Source organism: Narcine bancroftii, chromosome 5, assembly GCF_036971445.1.
Source record: "Narcine bancroftii isolate sNarBan1 chromosome 5, sNarBan1.hap1, whole genome shotgun sequence".
Classification (NCBI taxonomy): Eukaryota; Metazoa; Chordata; class Chondrichthyes; order Torpediniformes; family Narcinidae; genus Narcine; species Narcine bancroftii.
The window spans coordinates 123,536,542-123,558,725 of NC_091473.1; the positions used below are offsets into that span (position 1 = coordinate 123,536,542).

The window sequence follows — 22,184 nt, forward strand, 5'->3', positions numbered from 1 at the left end:
AGACAGAGAGAGAGCGAGAGACAGAGAGAGAGAGAGAGACAGAGAGAGAGAGCGAGACAGAGAGAGAGAGCGAGAGACAGAGAGAGAGAGAGCGAGAGACAGAGAGAGAGAGAGCGAGAGACAGAGAGAGAGAGAGCGAGAGACAGAGAGAGAGAGAGCGAGAGACAGAGAGAGAGAGAGCGAGAGACAGAGAGAGAGAGAGCGAGAGACAGAGAGAGAGAGCGAGAGACAGAGAGAGAGAGAGAGAGAGAGAGAGAGAGAGAGAGAGAGAGAGAGAGATAGAGAGAGAGTATGAGAGCAGTTTGCTGTTCTCAGTGTCAGACATGGGAAGTCCTGGAGTCTTCTAGCCTCTTGGACGTCCATATCTGTGCCAGGTGTGCTGAGCTGCAGCTCTATGACCTTGCTCTGGTCAGGGAAAACAAGGATGTCACAGATAGGAGTTACAGCCAGGTGGTCACACTAGGGCCATGGGGACAAGTGGGTCACAGTTAGAAGAGGGAAGGGGAAGAACAAGGTGCTAGAGAGAACACCTGTGCTGTAACCCTCAATAATAAGTACTCCTCTTTGAATACTGTTGGGGGGTGGGGAAGACAGCCTAGCTGGGGGACAGATGAGAAGGTTTCTGTGGACGCAGTGAGAACGGGATGGTGGTTTGCCTCCCTGTGCCATGGTCCAGGATGTGGCTGCTTGTGTCCAAGAGGGTCAAAAGTTTGAGAGATATATTTCAAGGGATATTGGAAATTTTTTTTTAAAAGGGAGACCTACAATAAATATAAGAAACAAGGAATAAAGGAGATTTCGGAGAATACATTGAATGTAAAAAGAATCTTAAAGAAATTAGAAAAGTGAAAAGAAGGTACAAAGTGGCTTTAGCAAGCAGGGTAAAAATAAATCCACAGGGTTTCTACAAATATGTTAATAGTAAGAGAGTGAGGGAGAAAATTGGTCCCTTAAAGAATCAGAACGGACAACTGTGTGTGGAGCCAAAAGAGATGGGGAGATCTTGAACAATTTATTTTCTTCAGTATTCACTAAGAAGGATATTGAATTGTGCAGGGTAAAGGAAGCAAAGAGGGTAATTATGGAGACTATAGTGATTAAGAAAGAAAAAGTACTGGAGCTTTTGAAGCATATAAAGGTGAATAAGTCTCCAAGTCCCAACGGGATATTTCCCAGGACCTTGAGAGAAGTTAGTGAGGAAATAGCAGAGGCTCTGACAGTGATTTTTCAAATGTTATTAGAGACGGGTATAGAGCCGGAGGATTGTCGTATTGCTATTGTGGTTCCTATGTTTAAAAAGGGTTCGAGGAGCAAGCCTAGCAATTATCGTCCTGTAAGTTTGATATTGGTGGTAGGTAAATTAATGGAAAGTGTTCTTAGAGATAGTATATGTAAGTATCTGGAGAGACAGCGTCTGATCAGGAACACAACACGGGTTTGTGTGTGAAAGGTCATGTTTGACCAATCTTGTTGAATTTTTAGGAATGTTGATGAGGGTAGAGCAGTGGGTGTTGTCTATATGGACCAGTAAGGCCTTCGATAAGGTTCCGCATGGAACGTTACTTAGGAAGATTCAGTCTTTAGGTATTAATTTTGAGATAGTCAAATGGATTCAACAGTGGCTGGAAGGGAGATGCCATAGAGTCATAGTGGATAACTGTTTGTCAGGTTGGAGGTGTGGTGATGTCTGTCAAGCTGCATGTCTCCCCTCTGGTGAGCCTTGCTGTACTAACATAGGCTGTGCATTATCTCTACTGTTAAGGACACTCCCCTTAGATATAACTGTATATGCACCTATTGTCTTTCATTATTGTACCATGAGTTTCTAATAAAATTGAAGTGCCAGTTGATGAAGTAGACAAAGACAATGTGGTCAAACAATAATCATGGCTTTTATTAGCAGAAACTCATGGTACAATAATGAAAGACAATAGGTGCATACCCAGTTACTCCCTCTTTAAGCAGTCTCTGGGTCTCCGCTTTGATAAACTCACAATCCTCTTTGCTGTAAGAACGGTTCCGTCTCCAGCAGCCTCTGTCGGATGTAACTGGAGTCAATCTCATTGACAAAAGCATCCAGCTTTAAGGCATTGCGGTGTTGTTGCACATTGACTGCCCTGACATCACATTCGTTTGCCAGTGAGTCGAGGGCCAGTGCATAGGCAGCATCACTCTCCCTGGGTTTCTGGCATCTAGTCAGCAACGGGTGTCGAGCAAGCACCGCATTCCGTGGCGCTGGATAGTAAGCAGTCAGACGTTCCCGGGCTATAGCCAGAGTGGGAGCTCCTTGTAACCTAGTAAGAGTCTGTGGCGGGCCCAAGTGGTAGTTGTGAAAAATCACACTAAGAGACGACTGGCTATTGACTACAGCCAGACAATCAACGGTTACACGAACCTGGATGCCTACCTCCTGCCATGCATCAATGAAATGATTAATCAGATAGTGGAGTACACTTTGTATTGCGGTATCAACCTCAAAGCAGCTTATCACCAAATCCCCATTAAGAAAAGGGAACGGCCCTATACGGCTTTTGAGGCTGATGGGGAGGTTATACCAGTTTAAAAGGATTTATTTGGGGTCACTAATGGTGCGTCCGTGTTTCAGAGGGAAATAGTTAAGATTGTTAGGACGTATGAGTTACAGGGTACGTTTCCCTATCTGGATAATGTCACTATCTGTGGGAAAACACAAGCTGAGCACGACAACAACTTAAAGAAATTTTTAGCAACAGCTAAAGAACTCAACCTTACATTTAACGAGGGCAAATGTGTGTTCAACGCAACAGAGCTACCTATTCTGGGCTACATTGCCCGCAAGGGCGAAATTCATCCGAACCCGGAAAGAATGGCCCCCCTTAAGAAGTTACCACCCCCAGACTCAGCAAAAGCCCTTAAAAGGTGTATGGGATTCTTTTCCAACTGCTGCAAATGGGTTCGGGACTACACCACAAAGGCACGCCCTCTGTTTGACACTAAATCTTTTCCTCTCTCTCCAATGGCCTTGAAAGCTTTTGAGAGAATTAAAGCTGATATTGCCAAAGCTGCACTCTCGTCCACTAACGAGTATGTCCCATTCCAAGTGGAAACTGATGCCTCAGATTGTGCCTTGGCAGGAATCCTTAATCAAAAGGGCAGACCTGTGGCATTCTTCTTCCGCACGTTACGCGGACCTGAACTTAAACATCCTGCCATTGAAAAAGAAGCCTAGGCTATTATTGAAGCTGTTTGCTACTGGAGACACTTTCTAGCCGGCAGAAAATTTACTCTTATCACTGATCAGAAATCTGTAGCCTACATGTTCAATACTAAACACAAAAGTGAAATCAAGAATGATAAGGTGGCACGCTGGCAAACAGAACTCTCAACTTATAATTATGAGATCCGGGGAGGTTAAATGATCTCTCTGTCGCATTGTCACGATCTGCTGCTGGTGCTCAGCTGGAGGGGCTAAAAAAGATCCATAGCAGACTGCAACCCAGGAGTCACGAGCTTCTTCCACTAAAGGACTAACAACCTTCCTTACTCTCTGGAAGAAGTCAGGAAACTGACTAAAAGCTGTCCCGTTTGCGCAGAATGCAAACCGCAATACTTCAAAGCTCCAGAGGCCACTCTCATCAAGGCAACCCGACCTTTTGAGAGGATTAGCTTAGATTTTAAAGGGCCGTTACCTTCCAACAACAAAAATATATATTTCCTTACTGTAATTGACGAATATTCCAGGTTTCCCATTGCGACATCCTGCCCTGACATCTCGTCAGCATCTGTCATTAAGTCACTGGACAGAATTTTCAGCATTTTTGGTTTTCCCAATTACATTCATACCGATAGGGGCTCAGCATTCATGAGCGCTGAACTGCGGCGAGCCCTGCTACAGAAGGGGATGGCCATCAGCCATACCACGAGCTACAACCCGTAGGGCAATTGGCAGGTTGAAAGGGCTAATGCTACAGTCTGGAAGACTGTTAATCTTGCTTTAAAATCATATGGTTACCCTGTTACCCGGTGGCAGGAGATGCTGCCTGAGGCGCTACATTCTATTTGGTCATTATTATGTACTGCAACAAATCAAACACCTCAGGAACGTATATTTGTCTTTCCTAGGAAATCAGGAACTGTGATGGACTGGCCAGCCTGTTTATCTGAGCCTGGAACCGTGCTGTTGAAGAGCAATGCTCGGGTCGTAAAACAGACCCCCTAGTCCAACCAGTTCAGCTACTGCATACCAACCCCAACTCTTCTTTGGCTTGGCTTCGCGGACGAAGATTTATGGAGGGGGTAAAAAGTCCACGTCAGCTGCAGGCTCGTTTGTGGCTGACAAGTCCGATGCGGGACAGGCAGACATGGTTGCAGCGGCTGCAGGGGAAAATTGGTTGGTTGGGGTTGGGTGTTGGGTTTTTCCTCCTTTGCCTTTTGTCAGTGAGGTGGGCTCTGCGGTCTTCTTCAAAGGAGGTTGCTGCCCGCCAAACTGTGAGGCGCCAAGATGCACGGTTTGAGGCGATATCAGCCCACTGGCGGTGGTCAATGTGGCAGGCACCAAGAGATTTCTTTAGGCAGTCCTTGTACCTTTTCTTTGGTGCATCTCTGTCACGGTGGCCAGTGGAGAGCTCGCCATATAACACGATCTTGGGAAGGCGATGGTCCTCCATTCAGGAGACGTGTCCCACCCAGCGCAGCTGGATCTTCAGCAGCGTGGACTCGATGCTGTCAACCTCTGCCATCTCGAGTACTTCGACGTTAGGGATGAAAGTGCTCCAATGGATGTTGAGGATGGAGCGGAGACAACGCTGGTGGAAGCGTTCTAGGAGCCGTAGGTGATGCCGGTAGAGGACCCATGATTTGGAGCTGAACAGGAGTGTGGGTATGACAACGGCAACTATGCTCATGTTAAATTCCCAGATGGGAGTACTGACACTGTACCCCCAAGAGATCTGGCCTCGCCTGGTTTGCCCCTTCCTCACACCCATGAGAGATTGGGCTCACCTTCCCCCCCCCCCCCCCCCACCACCCCCCAGCCTGTAACCCCTAGTAAGCTTTCAGATGGCTATGCTGAGATTCCACTGCCTCACGCTGGCGATTCTGGAGTGGGTCCAGAAGTCAGTCCTTCCCACACTACAGACCCAGGAACTGTATCAGTTCCCAAGGTTGCAAAGGAGCCACCTGTTTTGAGAAGGAGCACCAGAATTCGTAAACAACCTGATGGGCTGACATATTCATAAAACATCTCATTATATTTCGATTGCTTGCTGGATACTGGTGTATTTTGGCTGTTAGAATATTCTCAATGCCAAACATGGTATCCATGTATTGCTTGCTTCAGTCTTTCCTCACAGCTGTCCTTTTGATTTTAACTCTTCTTCTGCCGGGGGGAGACTGCAGTGAATCTCTGGAAGCTGTCCTTTTGATTTTAACACTTCTTCTGCCGCGCGGGGGGGGGGGGGGGGGGGGGGGAGGAGACTGTGGTGAATGTCCGTCAAGCTGCCTGTCTCCCCCTGGCGAGCTTTGCTGTACTAACATTGGCTGTGCATTATCTCTACTGTTAAGGACACTCCCCTTGGATATAACTGTATATGCACCTATTGTCTTTCATTATTGTACCCTGAGTTTCTGCTAATAAAAGCCATGATTATTGTTTGACCACATCATCTTTGTCTACTTCATCAACTGGCACTTCAGGAGGTTGGTGACAAGTGGTGGGCCTCAAAGATCTGTATTTGGTCCATTGTTGTTTGTCATATACATTAATTATCTGGATGATGTGGTGATAAATTGGATTACTAAATATGCAGATGATACTAAAATAGGTGGAAAGGGATTTGGACTGAAAAATGACGGAGTTTAATGCTGAGAAGTGTGGGGTGCTTCATTTTGTTCGGAATAATCAAAACAGGACATGCGTAGTAAATGGGAGGGCATTGAGAAATGCAGTGGAGCAGAAAGATCTAGGAATAACAGTGCATCATTCCATGAAGGTGGAATCTCATGTGGAAAAGGGTAGTGAAGAAGGCTTTTAGTATGCTGGCCTTTATAAATCAAAGCATAGAATACAGGAGTTGTGAAGTGATGTTGAGATGGTACATGGCATTAGTGAGGCCAAATTTAGAGCAGTTCTAGTCACCGTATTATAGGTCAACAAGGTAGAGAGAGTGCAGAGAAGATTTACAAAAATATTACCTGGGTTTCAGTATTTAGATTACGAAGAAAAAGATTGAGCAAATTAGGCCTTTATTCTTTGGAGAGTGTAGTAGGTTGAGAGGGGATTTGAAAGAGATATTTAAGATTACAAGGGGGATAGATAGAATTGATGTGGATAGGCTTTTTCCATTGAGAATAGGAGAGATTGAAACAAGAGGTCATGAGTTAAGTTTAGAAGTAACGAGAATGAACTTTACTCAGAGAGTGGTGGCTGTGTGGAATGAGCTTCCGGGAGAAGTTGTGGTGGCAGGATCAATTTTGTAATTTAAGGAAAAATTGGATAGGTATATGGATAGGAGGGGAATGGAGGGTTATGGGCAGGGTGTAGGGAAGTGGGGCTAGAGCAGAGTACTTTGTTCGGTGCAGACTAGAAGGGCTAAAATGGCCTGCTTCCGTGCTGTAATTGATATATGGTTATAGGTCTGGCCAATTTTGCTCAAATCTGTCACTGCACCCCAGGAATGAATTTAGTGAACTTGTGCAGCCACGACTTCACAAAGATATCATTGCTTAAAATAACAAACTTTGAAATAAAGGACATTATATAATTTGACTCCTAGACTGCTTGCTGTATTTGCATGTTTCCCTCATGCAATGCGCCACTTCTAATCATTCAATGCATCACTTTTGGAGCCTGCGCCATAGGTTGGCCATCCCTGATCTACACCATAATGTGATACTTACTTCTGACAAAGCATTCGCAGAACATCTTGCACAAATCCAATCATTGTTTACTTTTTCAGGAGGAACTCCATAACAACCTTTTGAAACAGAAAAAAAAATTTGTTGTTCATGTCAGAAGTATCCTTTCAATTAATGCAGCTTATTAAAAAGGATAAACACAAAAATCATTCTGATCCAAAAAACATGGCAAGAGGAAGAGAAAGAGATGGTTGTAATCAATTACTCTGAAATAAATCTGAATTATCAACTTCCACAGTGGAGGACTCCGTTACGCCCATGTTCAAAGTTCATGGAAACTTACTCCACAGCCCTTTCTCCATACCCGGTTAATCTTACTCAAAGCAAAGCCTCAATCCTTTTTACACTCACTACAGTTTTGAACAATGAATGGCAGATGCCAAATATTTAAAATACAAGTTCTTTGATTCTTTTTCAAGCCACCCTTTCCATCAACTGGAATTCATAGTTTCAGAACAAAAGTCATTTGAGCATTTCTACCCTGCCTCCTTTTAATCATTCTGCTCCAAAGTGAACAATCCAAGATTAAACAGATTCCTAAACTATTCTAGCAGAACTTGTCAAACTTCAAGGCAGGCACATTCTTCCTATATTTACAATGATCATTATTGAGATAAGAGTGAGAAAGACTCTTTCACTTTTTTTTTCCACAAAAGGGGCCTAAATAATACTTACTTGCATGAACACATACACAGCACTTTGCACATGTAACCAGAGAACTCGTTCCATCGTCCTCAATGTAAGAGGTGGGAAGGCTCAGATCAACATGGTCACTTCCAGATGTGAAGCACATCTCTGGAACCAATGGTTTACTTTTGATTTTGTTTTTGGGTCTACTTGTATCTGAATTCTGTTTTTTGTTTCTGAAACTTTGACCTTCCTGACAGTCTACCTATTTAAAAAAAGAAATAGATCAGGGATGAATACGAGTTAATCACATCAGAATATTTAAGCAAAGTGCAAAAGATACATTTTCACTGGCCTGAGTAAATAAGAAATAGACAACCACCACCATTATTCTTTGCAATGTACATTGGATCGCCAATGTGAGATTCCATCTGCGCATGTGCAGCCATTACATCCGTCGACTTGCGGGGAGCAAAAAAAAGTGCTAAATCAGTGCCAAAGACATGAAATTCCAAAAACTACAGGGGTCACTGGTTAAAGGTATCACTGCATTCGCACAAATGCTCTCACATGATTTATCAGAGATCCAACAAGACACTCTGGCACTTTTATCCCATCCAAACAATGAATTGAATGCCTTCAGGAAGGAGCTGATTAAGCTCAACCTAAAAAAGATATGCTCATTTGTGCAGACCATCTAACCTTGTAACAAATTTTCTATTTGGTGATGATCTCAGCAAACAGATGAAAGATCTGAATGAGCAGCAGAAGGCAGCGGCTGGCATGGTCAGAAGTCCGAGAGCACAGGCAAGAGAACCTGTTAAGTTCCACCCCTATCGCAGGTACGAAGGGGAATTTAAGCAGGTTATCCGAGGCAGTTTCCCGCTCTAAGCGGCAACAGCCAGCAGGTCTTTTATAGGGCAGCAGAATTTTTCAGCTCAAAGTGCTTCGCAGAGGTGGGCCTGGAATGCACCATCCCGCAGACAAGGCAGGTTGAGGAAGTGAACGCTACGCAATTACAGTTGCGTGCACTTGATAATTACAAGGCTTTAAAGGTTGGCAGTTGATTAATGCTGTTCTATGATAGATGGTGTAATATTACCATTGATGCTTCTACTTGGAAGACAGTGAAGGGGTATAAAATCGAATTTGATCCACAGAAAACCTCTCTGATAAGGAGGTCTATATGCATATATACGCAGACCATAACTGACGGAGGCTATACTTGCCAAGATCACGGCGTTAAAACAGCAAAATGTTATTGAACGTTGAAGCCATGAAAAGCATGAGTTTGTATCAAACATCTTCATGCAACCAGAAAGAATGGCAGCACTAGAGTGATACTGGATCTATCAGATCTTAACAAATAGGTCTTGTATAGGCATTTTAAAATAGATAACATATATTCTGTGATGCTGATGTTAAACAAGGGCTATTACATGGCCTCGATAGATTTGCAAGACGCACACTATTCGGTCACAATCTGCCCATGGTACAGTAAATTTTTGAAATTTTCCTGGAAGGGAGAGCTATGGCAGTATAAGGCTTTGCCGAATGGGCTGAGCTCAGCACCCGGGGCATTTACCAAGTTACTGAAGCTGGTGTTTGCAAAGCTCAGGAAAGAGCGGCACATGGTAATGGGTCACCTAGATGGTACCCTTATCGTTTGAAGAAACAAAATTGGGCAGTAGCAGCCACCTCAAGATTATTAAGCCATGTGCGGTTTCTTATACATCCGGAGAAATCAGTGCTGGTACCTATTAAGAGGTTAAAATTCCTTAGCTTCATTATTGATTCAAAAGACATGAAAGTTACTCTGCCAGAGGATAAAGTGGCAAAGAGGGCTCATGACCGAATCTCGTCCCTTCATAAGAAAGGTGGCCAGGTTGATTGGGAAACTGGTGGTGGCTTTCCCGGCGGTACAATATTCTCAGCTAAATTATAGGTTCCTGAAAAGGGACAAAATATATCAGCTCTTAAGGCAGCTAGGGGACATTTTGACAAGCCCATGAGGCTAGCAAGTGAGGCCAGATCCAACCTGGCATGGTGGATGGACTATGTCTCGCGGGCTTACGCGAGGATCGAGCTCAGAAAGGTGAACCTGGAGATCAAGTCAGATGCTAGTGGCAAAGGTTGGGGAGCAACGAATCTAAAGGTCTCTGCTGGAGACAGATGGATGGCAGAGAGCTCAGGGTGGTCTTAAAATCAGGCATCAATTATTTGGAAATGCTATGGGGTTTCTAGCACTAAAGTCTTTCTGTGCAAGGGAAGCTGACACTCATGTATTGCTGAGGTTGCATAACACTTCAGCAGTGGCCTACCTCAATAATATGGGAGGTCTCAAATCTCCTTCCTGTAACAAGTTAGCCACTGAAACTTGACACTGGTGCATTCAAAGAAACATTTGGGTTACTGTCACCTACCTGCCGGATCGGATAAACAGACAGGTGGACCTGATGTCCGGAAAATTCAATGATAGCACTGAGTGGACTCTGGGTAAGAAATATTTTAAACTACTAGCAGACACCTTTGGCATGCCGGAGATAGATTTGTTTGCATCCAGGCTTAATGCCCAGCTTCTGAGGTTCGCGTCCTGGCTGCCGGATCCCCAAGCTGAAGTCATTGACGCCTTTACCCTAGATAGTCAAAATGTAACTTTTATTCGCTCACCCCGTTAGCCTTGGTGGCGAAATACCTGAATAAGATACAGGAAGCCAGTGCCTCGAGATTGCTGGGAGTGCCTAATTGGCCTTCCCAATGTTGGTTCCCCAAACTCTTTAGGCTTATGGTGGGGAGTCTGTTGGTATTCACAAAAAGCAGAGGTCTGCTAATCCAACCGGTTGGTGTCAAAGATACCTCATCCATTGTCCTGTTAGGTTGCAGGACCGGAGAGTGAGGACCAACATAAATGCTCCACAGCCTGGAACTCCAGACAGACTGCAGGCATCTTGGAGAAAGTCTACACAAAAACAGTATGCTTCCTGTGTAGGGAAATAGAAAATGTACTGTGCCCAAGTCAGACTGAATGAACGTTCAGCCCCTATCGGAGGCATACTGAGTTTTCTAACAGATATGTTCTGTGTGCAGGGGGCCAGCTACAGCACAGTGAATACAGCAAAGAATGCACTGGCTCCTTTCTTGACACTCCAGGACTCTGAGCATGAGAGGATGAAACACCCCCTGATCAAAAGATTTATGTAAGGAGTGTTTCACCTGCATCCTCTAGTACCCCAATATAAGGAAATTTGGGACAAAGATTATTTTGGACTATTTAAGGCTACTGTCACCAACTTCCAGTTTGGACTTATGCAACCTGCCCCTTAAGCTGATAATGCTAGAGGCCTTGACATCAGCCCAGAGGGTACAAACTTTGTCTCACATTCATATGGACTGCATCCGTTGGGAAGAGGACTGTGTAAGCATTCAAGTTACAGATTTTGAAACCTAACAGGCAAGGGAGAATTGGGACAGCATCCGTTGGGAAGAGGACTGTGTAAGCATTCAAGTTACAGATTTTGAAACCTAACAGGCAAGGGAGAATTGGGACAAAATTTTCATTGTTTGCATATGGAGAAGATGAAAGATTATGAGTGTTGGATTGTTTAAAAAGATACTTGCATGTACAAAACATATAAAGAGGTTATTCTCATTTAGTCTAATATATTATTTAAAAAAAGCATCAGTGGCTACCTCCCAGACATTGGACAAATGGCTGCAGGAGGTCATAAGAGTGGCTGGAATGGACATTTCTCAGGTTGGGTCCCATTCAACTAGAGCGGCGTTAACATCGGCAGCCAATAGGGCCTAGGTCCCTTTATGGGATATCCTCCACAGGCAGGATGGAGTAATGAGGGAACCTTCAATAGGTTCTACAACAAACCTTTAAATTCAGAGGGGCAGAGTTTCACAGCTTCCATCCTACACACGGCAGATTGAACAAGGCTGCAGAAGGGGGACCCACTGAACTGATTATGGTCTGTCGGACAACCTGAAGGGGATAAGCCACTGAGCTACAAACTCTCACGATGGCGAACCAATGTACATTGGGAAGAATAATGGAATAATAAACCAGCACTGATGTGTGCTGAGTTTGATGAATATTATTTGAGCAATGGGAGTTGGTGAGTCCATGTGCCCATCTCTCCCTCCCCTTTTTTTCTTGTTTACGGATAAAGATGTTTGGTTGTAATAAATATGTTCAGTCACAGATTTATGGTATGGTTGGTTCATTTAGCTCATTTAAGTTTAGTGGCTTCTCCCCTCTGGAATGTAAAGGAATGGCTGCGCACGCACGAATGGGATCTCACGTTGACTCACCAACTCTCAGTGCTCAAATAATAGTCATCAAACTTCGTACAGGTAAGTGTTCTTTTAATGTTCCATTTCAGGAATTATCCAAAGTGTTAAACTAATGAATTTATTGGAATCAAAGTAAGGTTATTTTAGGTTTAAAAAATATTAAATTACAGCTACTGCAGTTTAAGATGATACATATTCATTCCAATTACATTCATATGGCAAAACAGATCAATTAATAAACAGTAATATCTTCTACAAAATGGTTGTGTGAGCATATTTGTTTTTTTAACCACAAGTGATGTGTGTTTCATAGTCCCAACACACAATCCAGAAATATTTTATCAGCTCACTTACAGAATTTAAGGATTCATGAAAAGCTTATCAAAAATGTCTGAACAGCTTGCAAACCATGACTCAGGGTTCATCGTTATTCTCCATACAAATTTTGTTGAAATAGAAACATTCATGAAAACACCCTTCAAAGCAAATTTAAAAAGCATTATGCTGATTACTTTCACTGCAATTCTCTCTGGTATACGACTGATGCTATCCAAAACAAGGAGGGAAAAATCAAGATGGGATACAAGGTAACAAGATAGGAATGTTCAAAAATAAAATATAACTGCTTGAGAAGGGCTGATGGCCGTTTCAATGAATACTTAAGAGACAAAATCCACAAGTTTCATATGGATGCAAGAATCAAATAGGTCACATCGCCTTGAATCTGCTCTGTTATTTATCAAGTCTGAGACTGATTTATTTGTAATCATAACCCCACATTCCTGTCTACCCATGGTAATTTTTCATCCTTTTGTCGAAGAATTTGTCTTTGACTTAAAAGTTTTCAAAGATGTTTCTCCACTATCTTTGAGAAAATCTTTCAGTGTCACACCCTTCCAAAAAGACCTTTAGTCCGAGATTCTCCTGCAAGCAGAAACATCCTTCCAAGAGCATCTTACTATTCAAAATGCCATCAGATACTTCCTTGTGAGTCTAACCACATCTCTCAAGGCAGTACCCATTCCAATTGTTAGTATAGTAAAATTTCTCTCATCTATTTCCAAAATGTTACCATACTTTCTCAAATAAGGAGACTGATACTGAACACAGTTCTCTAGATGCACACTCACCAATGGGCCCTATAACTTAAGGATAATGTTCTTAGTGTTGTACAGGTACACAATCCTTTATTCGGAACCCTTGGAGGACAGTGTGTTCCGAATTTCGGATTTTTCCAGATTTCGGAAAGCCAGATTTAAGCCCACCTGAATTGTGCTGCCTTATCTCCCCACCGCCCCTCGCCTGCCCAACTCGCGCTGCCAGTCTCTCATCTGCCCCACTTGCCGGTTTTTGGAGCTTTCCAGATTTTAGATGTCTAGATAAAGGATTGTATACCTGTATTTAATTACTCTTATAAACATAGTAGCATTGTCAAGTTTTCTGAAAATCACACAATAGTTCACTCATATATTTTGCAACTCATTGCTATGCATCACATAATTTGAAACATGTGCTTCTTAATTCTTTGTCAAAAATCAACAATTCCCCCATATTAGATTCTATTTGCCAGATCTCTGCCCCACTACCTTTATAATTGCCATGTTCCTTTCACTTCTTGGGTTCCTATCCATCTGTCTCATCAGCAGTTTACCACCATACCTCCATTCACTTCATTACAAAGCCAACGGCTGAAAGCTCAGCACTGAACCTTCATTACCATCTCACTAAGCAGAGAGACAGACCCAGGTAAGCCTCAATTTCCCGACAGCCTGCGTGTCAGGCATTATGTCATCTTCACCAGTAACTTTTGTTTTCAAAAAAAATCAACATCAGTGAATAAATAAACCTGCAGTCTAATCTATCATCTGAAAAGATGCCATCTCAGGCAGAACAGCACTTAAGATTCAGCTTATGATACAATTTTTTGAGTCTTGATGGATAGACCATCATTCAATGCTTTGTTACCAGCCAATGCCGAGGATATTTAATAGACATACAAAGAGAAGAAACTTCATACAAATGATGGCTAAAATAATTTACATCAAAAGACAGACTATAATTAAACAAAAATGAATTAGCAGTCAGGTGAGACACCTTTTACACATTGCCAATGGAAAATAAAAGGTACCCAGCAAACTCTCAACATCTTAAATAAACCAAGGAATTAATTACACAAACTTTTGCTAAAAATCTTGACACGCTTTCATTCACAGTATTCTGCAAGACCTTCATGAACACAACTTCAACTAATGCAATGGCACCCTAAGTTGAGGTCATGTTACAACAGTGGTGTCTGTTTAGAAACTGCTTTACAGAAACTAAAAAAAAACTCATTAAAACAACTTCACAAATTTTGAACTATTAATCTTTGCATAACTCATGATTATTTGGCAAACTTAAAATTGAAGAAATTAATTTTCCAGTTAAACAAGCTACAATAGCCTTTCTTCCAGTCTCAACATCTGCCTAGAAGAATTTGAAGAATATTTCAAACACCAGAGAGATGATAAAATATCCAAACCTGGTTTAACTGAAAGAGGGCACAAATGGCACAGTGCGGTATTAGCTGAGCCATTATACTGTTGTATTCTCGCTCTGCAAGAAAATTCTGGGGGCGATTTTGCCAAAGATGTGCAAGTGGCTTGGCCCAAGGTTCTGATTCCATTAAGTCATCTTCTACTGCCAACAAGTCTGGCATTTCTGTCACAAAGAAAGTTAATAAAAAGTTAGAATTCACTATACAGATTTTGAATTGAAGTAAAAGGATACAATTTTCTTGTGAAGTCAATCTGATGTCTTGCTAATTTTCTTTCCTCCAGTCATCAAGATCCCAAGCATCTTTGATTCAGGGTGAAAATAATTAAGTTTGAATTTAAATTACGCAACCACAGAATACTTCTGGTGTTACAGATTATTTTCTACTTTGTTTTTAACAGTTTTAAGGGACACTGAAGACGGTATCAAATTGTGAAAGTGATTACTGCAAATAAATTGTGATTTATACTTACTGTTCAAATGTATTTTTGTTTACAACTCAGACTACATGCATGAATGAGCAGATAGAACTGTTGGAGGAACTCAGCAGATCAGACAGCATCTATGGGTAGAAATGGTCAACGTTTTGAGTCAAACCCCTTCATCAGTATTACGAAAGAATAGGTGAAATTATATATAAAGGGGGAGAGGACAAGTTGGAGGATGTGATCTATTGTGATTAGAGTACAAAAAAGGTGTGGGAAGTGGAGCAACAGGTGAAGAGAAAAACCATTAGGAAGTAGTGGGGAAAGAAAAGGTGTTGAGAGAGAAACTAAGTATAGTAGATAAAGAGATGGAAATATGGGTATCAGATGGAGGTAGGAGGTACCCAAAATTAGGAAAATTAATGCTCATTATAACAATCAAGGATGTCTCAGAGGATTATGTGGTACTCGTTTATATTTAGCCTTGCCTTGCCAATGGATGGCGCCAAGTATAGTCTTGTCACTGTAGGAATGGGTAGGAAAGTTAAAATGGTTGGCTGCAAGAAACTCAAGTTTAGATCTACCACAGAATGTGTGCTTGGTGAAACAGTCACTAAACGTACATTTCATTTTACCAATACAGAGTAGGCTACACTGAGTACACCAAATGCAGCAGATCAGGTTGGACAATGTGCACATGATGCTCTGTCTCACCTTGAAGATCAGAGGTTGGAGGTGCAGGGACAAGTTTTGCACTTTATGTGGTTACACAAGGGAAATGCCAAAGGAGGTTGAGGGAAGAGTGGACAAGGTATCCTGGAAAAGAAGGCCTCATCCAAAGAACAGACAAGGCAGAGAAATTGATCCTGTTTACTGTTATTGATAAGGTGCATTTCTTCCATCACTTGTACTTCCACCTCCCCCACTTTGGCTCTTCACTCCCCGCCCCACCACCCTCCACATCCTTCATGTTATCTATCTTCTGCCAACTTCAGCATGATCTCACAACTAGATGGAACACTAACTGGCAGGGTCAAGTCTTTAACCAAGGCATACAGCGGAGATGATGGAAGCAAACTGGGTACGCAACATTCTAAAATGTGAAACAATTCTAAAAAGCAAAACAAATCTAAAACTGGCAGAACAAGCCAAAGTTTCCAGCTTCTGTTCATTTACAAAATATACATTTTTACTGATGACAATTACTGAAGAGCAAAAGAAAAACTGCAGATGTTGGAAATGTGAAAATAGAATATGCTGGAAAGCTTCACCAGGTCAGGCAGCAGAGGTAGAGAAATAAACAGTTAATATTTCAGATTGTTTGCCTTTCAACAGGACTAGACAGTCAGAAAATGAGTAAGCATTATCCAGTCCTAGATCTCTCCTCTAGTCAGTTGGTCCACAGAGTATGTTGGGAATCTTTCTTGGATACACCTGACAAATTCTGTCCCAGCTATCCTTCTTCCAGTCAGAGGTGCCCAGAAGTATTAGGGAAGTTGAAGTCTTCCATGACAACAACCCTGTTATTTCTGCACCATTCCAAAATCTGCCTACTTATACAGATCGACCCTGAGTTACGATGTTCCAACTTGTGATATTTTGAAGTTACAATGATCAGAATCTGTTTTGAATAAAGTCGGGCTCTACCTGTATCAATGTGGTTACTTTTCCTTCTCTAAAGGAAGTGCTTCCGTCCAATCAGTGCAGGCAGTTAGCTTCGCACCGCCAACCCCAACCCCGCCAATATCACCATTTCAGTGCTCCTCTTGTAATGACATCAAAGAAACGTGCTTTGACGAACCCAACGCTGGTTTTTAGAAAAGGTGATTAAAAACACATGCAGTCGCTGAGGAGGGAGAGATTGAAGAGGGAGAGAGAGCGACGGCAATCTGTGCATGCGCTCCAAATCACAAGGTAGGTTGCGAGGTGACACCAATGCCCCTAATTACCCAATGCCACCTTGGCCTCCTGGCAGGAGCAGGAATATCAAGCTCCAGTTTCCTAGCATGGTTTGCAAGGAGCTGCAGCTGGATGCACCTTTTGCAGGTGTATTCATCAAGGACAATTTTGTTCTCAGAGATTTCCCACATCCTTCAATCAGAACGTTCTACTGCCCTAACTGCCATGTCCACCACCTGCTCTGTTACTGTGCAAAGATCTTACCTGACCATACCAGTCACCCTCAGCCTCTGCTCACTAAAGCATCTCGAGCCAAACCACTACAGCTCGTCCCTGGTCTATCATTCCTCCTGCCCATCCTCTAAAAAGCATCCAAAACATTTTACTTATTGTTGAGGGGTGTGAGTGGTGCTCTGCACTGACTGCCTATTCCTCTTCCCCCTTCTAACAGTCACCCAGTTACTTGCCTCTTGGGAGTGACTGTCTCCTTCTAGCTCCCCCCCCCCCCCACCCCATGATCATCCAGCTCCAATTACTTAACACAGCCTGCAATTGGGGCATTTCACTGCCCTAGCTATCACCTCCACTACTTACTCTTTGTTACTGTGCAAATATCTTACCTGACCATGTGTCTCCTCAGTCTCTGATCACTGAAGCATTTCAAGCTGAAGCCTCTAAATCCCCACTCCTATACTGGGCCACTCTCACACTGGCAGCTCCACAATGGCTGGTATGCTCGAGATTCTCTTCTTTTTTGTAAGCTGCAGACTCTGTCCGTGGCCCAGACTCCCACCAATCAGCACTCCTTTTCCCTTTTAAACGCTCCTGACAAAGCCCAGCTCTCAACACTCTCCAGTTGCCATGTCCTGGCTCTGCTTCCTTTGTAACATGAACTACATTTCTCTCCACAGACGTTGCCTAATAAGTCTGGTATTCACAACATTCTTTTTTTATTTCAGACTTCTAGCAACAATTTGGACGGGGTTAACTATTTATTGATTGGGTAAGGACACAATTATAAACCCCAGGCTAAAATCATTACAAATGGGCAGAGGTCTCCAGTGTTCCAACTGAGTAGATCTAGTAGGCAGGGCTGTCCACAGCTGTTTATACAAGCTATTGAGCCAGTGGCGAAAACCATTCAGTGTGATCCAGGTGGAACACAAATTCTATTTATTTGCTGATGTGCAATTGGATTTGACAGAACCTGGGGGAAGGGGGGGGGGAGACTGAGGACAACACTGGAGGATTATGGGAAGGTCTCGGGATATAAAGTTAATTTGGACAAAAGTGAGATAATGCCTTTGACAAAAGGGGATCATAGACCCTACCAAAAGGGAAGCCAGTTTAAGTGGTGCAGGAAGGCATTAAATAACTGGAGATAAAAGTAGATAAAGACTTAAGCTAAATGACCTCCCTTTGCTCTGGAATATTGAGGACCATCCGGCTAGATGGAAAACTCTCCCCATACATTAGAAGGCAGAGTTCACTGTGTAAAAATGGTGATGCCAAGATATCTTTTTCCAACGTTGAACAGTATTTCTTTAAGATGCTCAATGGATGTGTCAGAAACTTTTTGTAGAAAGCTAAGGTGTCTCGAATCTCCATGGAAAAAGTTGACACGGGAATATAAATTGCGGGTCTTAAAATTGCCAGATTAAAAAAAATACTACTGGGAGTCCCATGCAAAGTTGATCCCTTATTTTTTTGAGGGGGAGAGGGGGTCACCCTTCTTGGGCATAAACTGGGCTACATGTGATAGAGGAGGAGAGAGCAGGAGAATTTATATACAAAATGGAACACAAATTTATCTAAAAAACCCATAACATATGTGCCAGACGTGGCAAAGAACAAATCAATGTATTAGAGTGAAGGTGGGGATATCTCCTAAAAACGCCCTTGACCCTGAACAATACATGAATTTAGGCAATAAGATCCTGGATACCTCTTGCCAGAAAGGGATCAGTTGTATCGAGGATTGTTATCATCAAAGGGTAGCTCATGTCTATCAAGCAGCTGCGGATCAAATACGAGTCATTGAACAGAACATTCTTTTGCTTTCTGCAATTAAGATCTTTTCTCAGGGATAAACTGGGACCAACAATGACCCTGCCTGACTGTTGTGACATGGAGATTCTAATTCAACAGGATAACGTGTATAAATTTATCTCTTAAAATGTATTCCATATTCCAAAGAGAGAGCCCAAAACCAGGCTTGCATCAGTTGAGGGCATAACAATTGATGAACAATGGTGGGAAGATTTGTGTCTGAATATCATGACGGGAACTGTCAATGCCAGACACATACTGGTGTAATATAATTTCTTGTTATCAGTTGTACCTCACACTGTAAAAATTTACACAAGTCAAAGCCAGAAATTTCAGAAATGTGCTTTAGGTGTGGTGTGAAGGTTGTAACCTTTGTCCACTCCACCTGGCTGTGTACAAGGGTGAAATCCTTCTGGGAAGACCTGGGGGAAGTTTGAAAAAGATTACAAGTGGATTTTCCACAAGATCCAGAGTTGTACCTTCTGGAGGACATTGGGGTTGTGCAGTTTAGACTGTCCAATGAAGGTCACCCTGTCAGTAACCAGCAGTTATGTGGAAGTCCAACTCCCAGCTAAACGTTGCACGATGGAATACAGAAAAAGTGTTGCATTCCCCTAAAGAAAATCACTTACAATTTAAAGGAAGGGATATGATACATTCATTGAAGTGTTGCAACCTTACCTGAAGCACATAGGTGCGCAGATATTATCTACACTCCCCCCTCCCACCCCGAATGAGTAAATAGAAAAACAATACATCCCACTAAGTGAATGACTAAAGAGCACGAATTGGGTAATGTGGTGCAGACAATGAGTTATTTCCACCAACCATTTTAATTTAACATTCAGGGCTCTCAAGCCTCGAGGGGGTCGAAGATTGCACCGATATCTGTGGTTTTTGTATTTCTGTTTTCTTAGGCTTTTGCCTTTGTGTAATTTAAGGGGTGGAGACGGGAGGGAGCAAGGTGGGGAATGCCCTCAGTAAATTATATTGCGTGGGAAAAGAATGTAATGCATTGTTTGTTGAATTTACACGAGTCTGAAAATCCAAAATATTCAAAAAATCCAATAAAAATCAAATAGCAACAAAATACATTTGTTTGTTGACTACAAATTTGCCATTTTAAGATAATTTCAGTTACTGGATCATAGAGGGAGAACTGGTCTCATCTATAGCAGAATTCCGGTCCCAAAGACATACGTTCATAGTAAAGCCAATTGATGGAGACTGCCAAACCTTCCTCTGATTACAAACCTTCATCACTGTCACAATCCTTTACCACAGAAAGGGGGCGATGCCACGGTGGTTTACTGAGAGGCTGACGTCGACTTTTTGCTTTCTTCTTTGATTTCATCTCTTTCATATATTGCTCTGCCATCTATAAAATATTATCTCAATTCAGAAAGGCAAAATGACAGCTGGAAAGCCAGTATATTTTAGTATTTAAGATTTTTATTAACGTCTTTTTGCAAGTGTTCAGCTCAACTAAAGTTCAACAATTCTAGCATACAAGTACATTTAATGGATCCTCTCCATTCAGGGCAACTTCTGAAATATAAATTGCTGCAGTCTCTATTAATTGGAGATCCCATGTAATTAATGCTTTGTTCTTTTTTTCTAGATTCTTAAGTCTATGTAATCATTAACACTTGATGTGTTCTAATAGTATTCTTTGTGAAAGGTGCCTGAACATCTCTTGTCAGGCTCTTGCCGGTTTTTATAAATCAATTGGATGAAGAAGTGGAGGGGTGGGTCAGTAAATTTGCAGATAAAACAAAGGGGTTGAAGGCATTGCTGTTAATGGAGAGGTTGTAGGTTATAATACGTCAATCCGTTAAGTGTTAAGTGATGCACTTTGGAAGGTGGACTACATGGTTGACGGCAGGGTTCTTAACAGTGTGGAGAAACAGAAGGGTCTTAGCGTTCGAGTTCATTAATTGCTCAAAGTTGAGGAACAAGTTGATAGATTGGTATGCAGGCCGTCATGAGTCACAGGATCGAGTTTAAGTGTGAGGAGTTGCAGCTCCGGAAAACTCTGGTTAAACCACACCTGGAATATTGCATTCAGTACTGACTGCCTCATTACTGGAATCTTTATGGAGGGTGCAGAGATTTACCATGTTGTTACCTGGATTGGGAATATGCCTTATGAAGCAAGGTTGACAGAGCTAGGGCTTTTCTCTAAAGCAACAGAGGATAAGCGGTGACTTAGAGGTGTACAAGATTCTTACAAGATTGTACAGTCAACATTTTTCCCTGCGGCAACAATAGCAAATACCAGAGGACATCTGTTCAAAGTGAGTGGAGGAAAGTATAGGGGAGACAGTTTTTTTTAAAAACAAAGTAGTGTGGAATTGGAATGCATTGCCAGGAGTGGTGATGGACACTGAAAGGGTTATGGGTGTTAAGTGGGGAAGGATTAAATTTTTGCGAAGTGAGTTTATACAGGTCATCACAACAAAGGGCCTGTACTGTACTGTTATGTCCTATTGTATTTAAAGCACTGGCAGAGAGTTCCAGCAAATCCAAGCTGATATTTTACATTCCATACAAACATCCTCCCACATCCAATCATCCAACTTCTTCCTCCTCATGCCTTACCTTAAAATATGGAGGTGACATGAAAATAGTACCGAATAATGCCACATCTTAATAAATCAAGATGAAAAAAGTTTTTCCTGAATTCTCTTTTGGATTTTGTGCCTCTGATCATGAACTCTGATTTCCATAATGGAAAAGACTTTTCCAAATTATTCCCATGAAATTCTTTCCCAAGCTTGAAAGTCTTTGAGATCATGCTTCCACATCATCTTTTCTTGAGATAACTTCACAGTGATAACATTTCCACAAAGTTTGTATAAACATGCACACAATTTTCAGAATTACACAGCCACAGAACTCATGATTAACCCAACTAATTTTCAATTCAATGCTCCAGTGAGGGTGATTTGCTTTTTGAAGTAAATTAGGCTAGGGCCAATTCTGGTGTTGCGCTATTCTGAAGTCATTCAAAACAGATACAAGTAGATTGGGAAAATTTGGTTGGGACTGGATCTCGAGAGAGAATTTGTGCAACGTCTATGAGATAGCTTTGTAGAGCAGCTTGTTGAGGAGCCTACAAAGAGATCAGCTGTACTAGATTGGATGTTGTGTAATGCACCAGAGGTGATTAGAGAGCTGAGAGTAAAGGAAGCATTAGGGGGCAATGACACAATATGATTGAGTTCAATTTGAGATTAACAAGAAACTAAAGATAAATCTGTTATAGTAAAGGTAATTACACTGGCATAAAGAGAGGAACTAACCAAGATAGATCAGAAGGGGACACCAGTAAGGAAGAGAGCAGAGCAGCAATGGATGGAGATTCTGTAATAATGAGGAAGGTACAAGATAAATACATTCCAAAAAAAAGGAATATTCATGGAAAAATGTTACAACTGGCTGACAAGGGAAGTC

General features: G+C 42.2%; 1 protein-coding gene across 5 annotated transcripts in view; it reads right to left on the reverse strand.

The window, feature by feature from the left end:
• Nucleotides 1–22,184, reverse strand: part of kdm4aa (lysine (K)-specific demethylase 4A, genome duplicate a) — an 86,497-nt gene that overhangs the window by 30,741 nt on the left and 33,572 nt on the right. For all 5 annotated transcript variants that reach the window (XM_069938983.1, XM_069938986.1, XM_069938982.1 and 2 more), the window contains exons 12-15: nucleotides 19,983–20,106; nucleotides 14,342–14,520; nucleotides 7,570–7,786; nucleotides 6,877–6,953 (exon numbers count right to left, since the gene is read on the reverse strand). In XM_069938983.1, coding sequence (XP_069795084.1) covers nucleotides 6,877–6,953; nucleotides 7,570–7,786; nucleotides 14,342–14,520; nucleotides 19,983–20,106 — 597 coding nt within the window. The remainder of the gene's footprint in view (nucleotides 1–6,876; nucleotides 6,954–7,569; nucleotides 7,787–14,341; nucleotides 14,521–19,982; nucleotides 20,107–22,184) is intronic.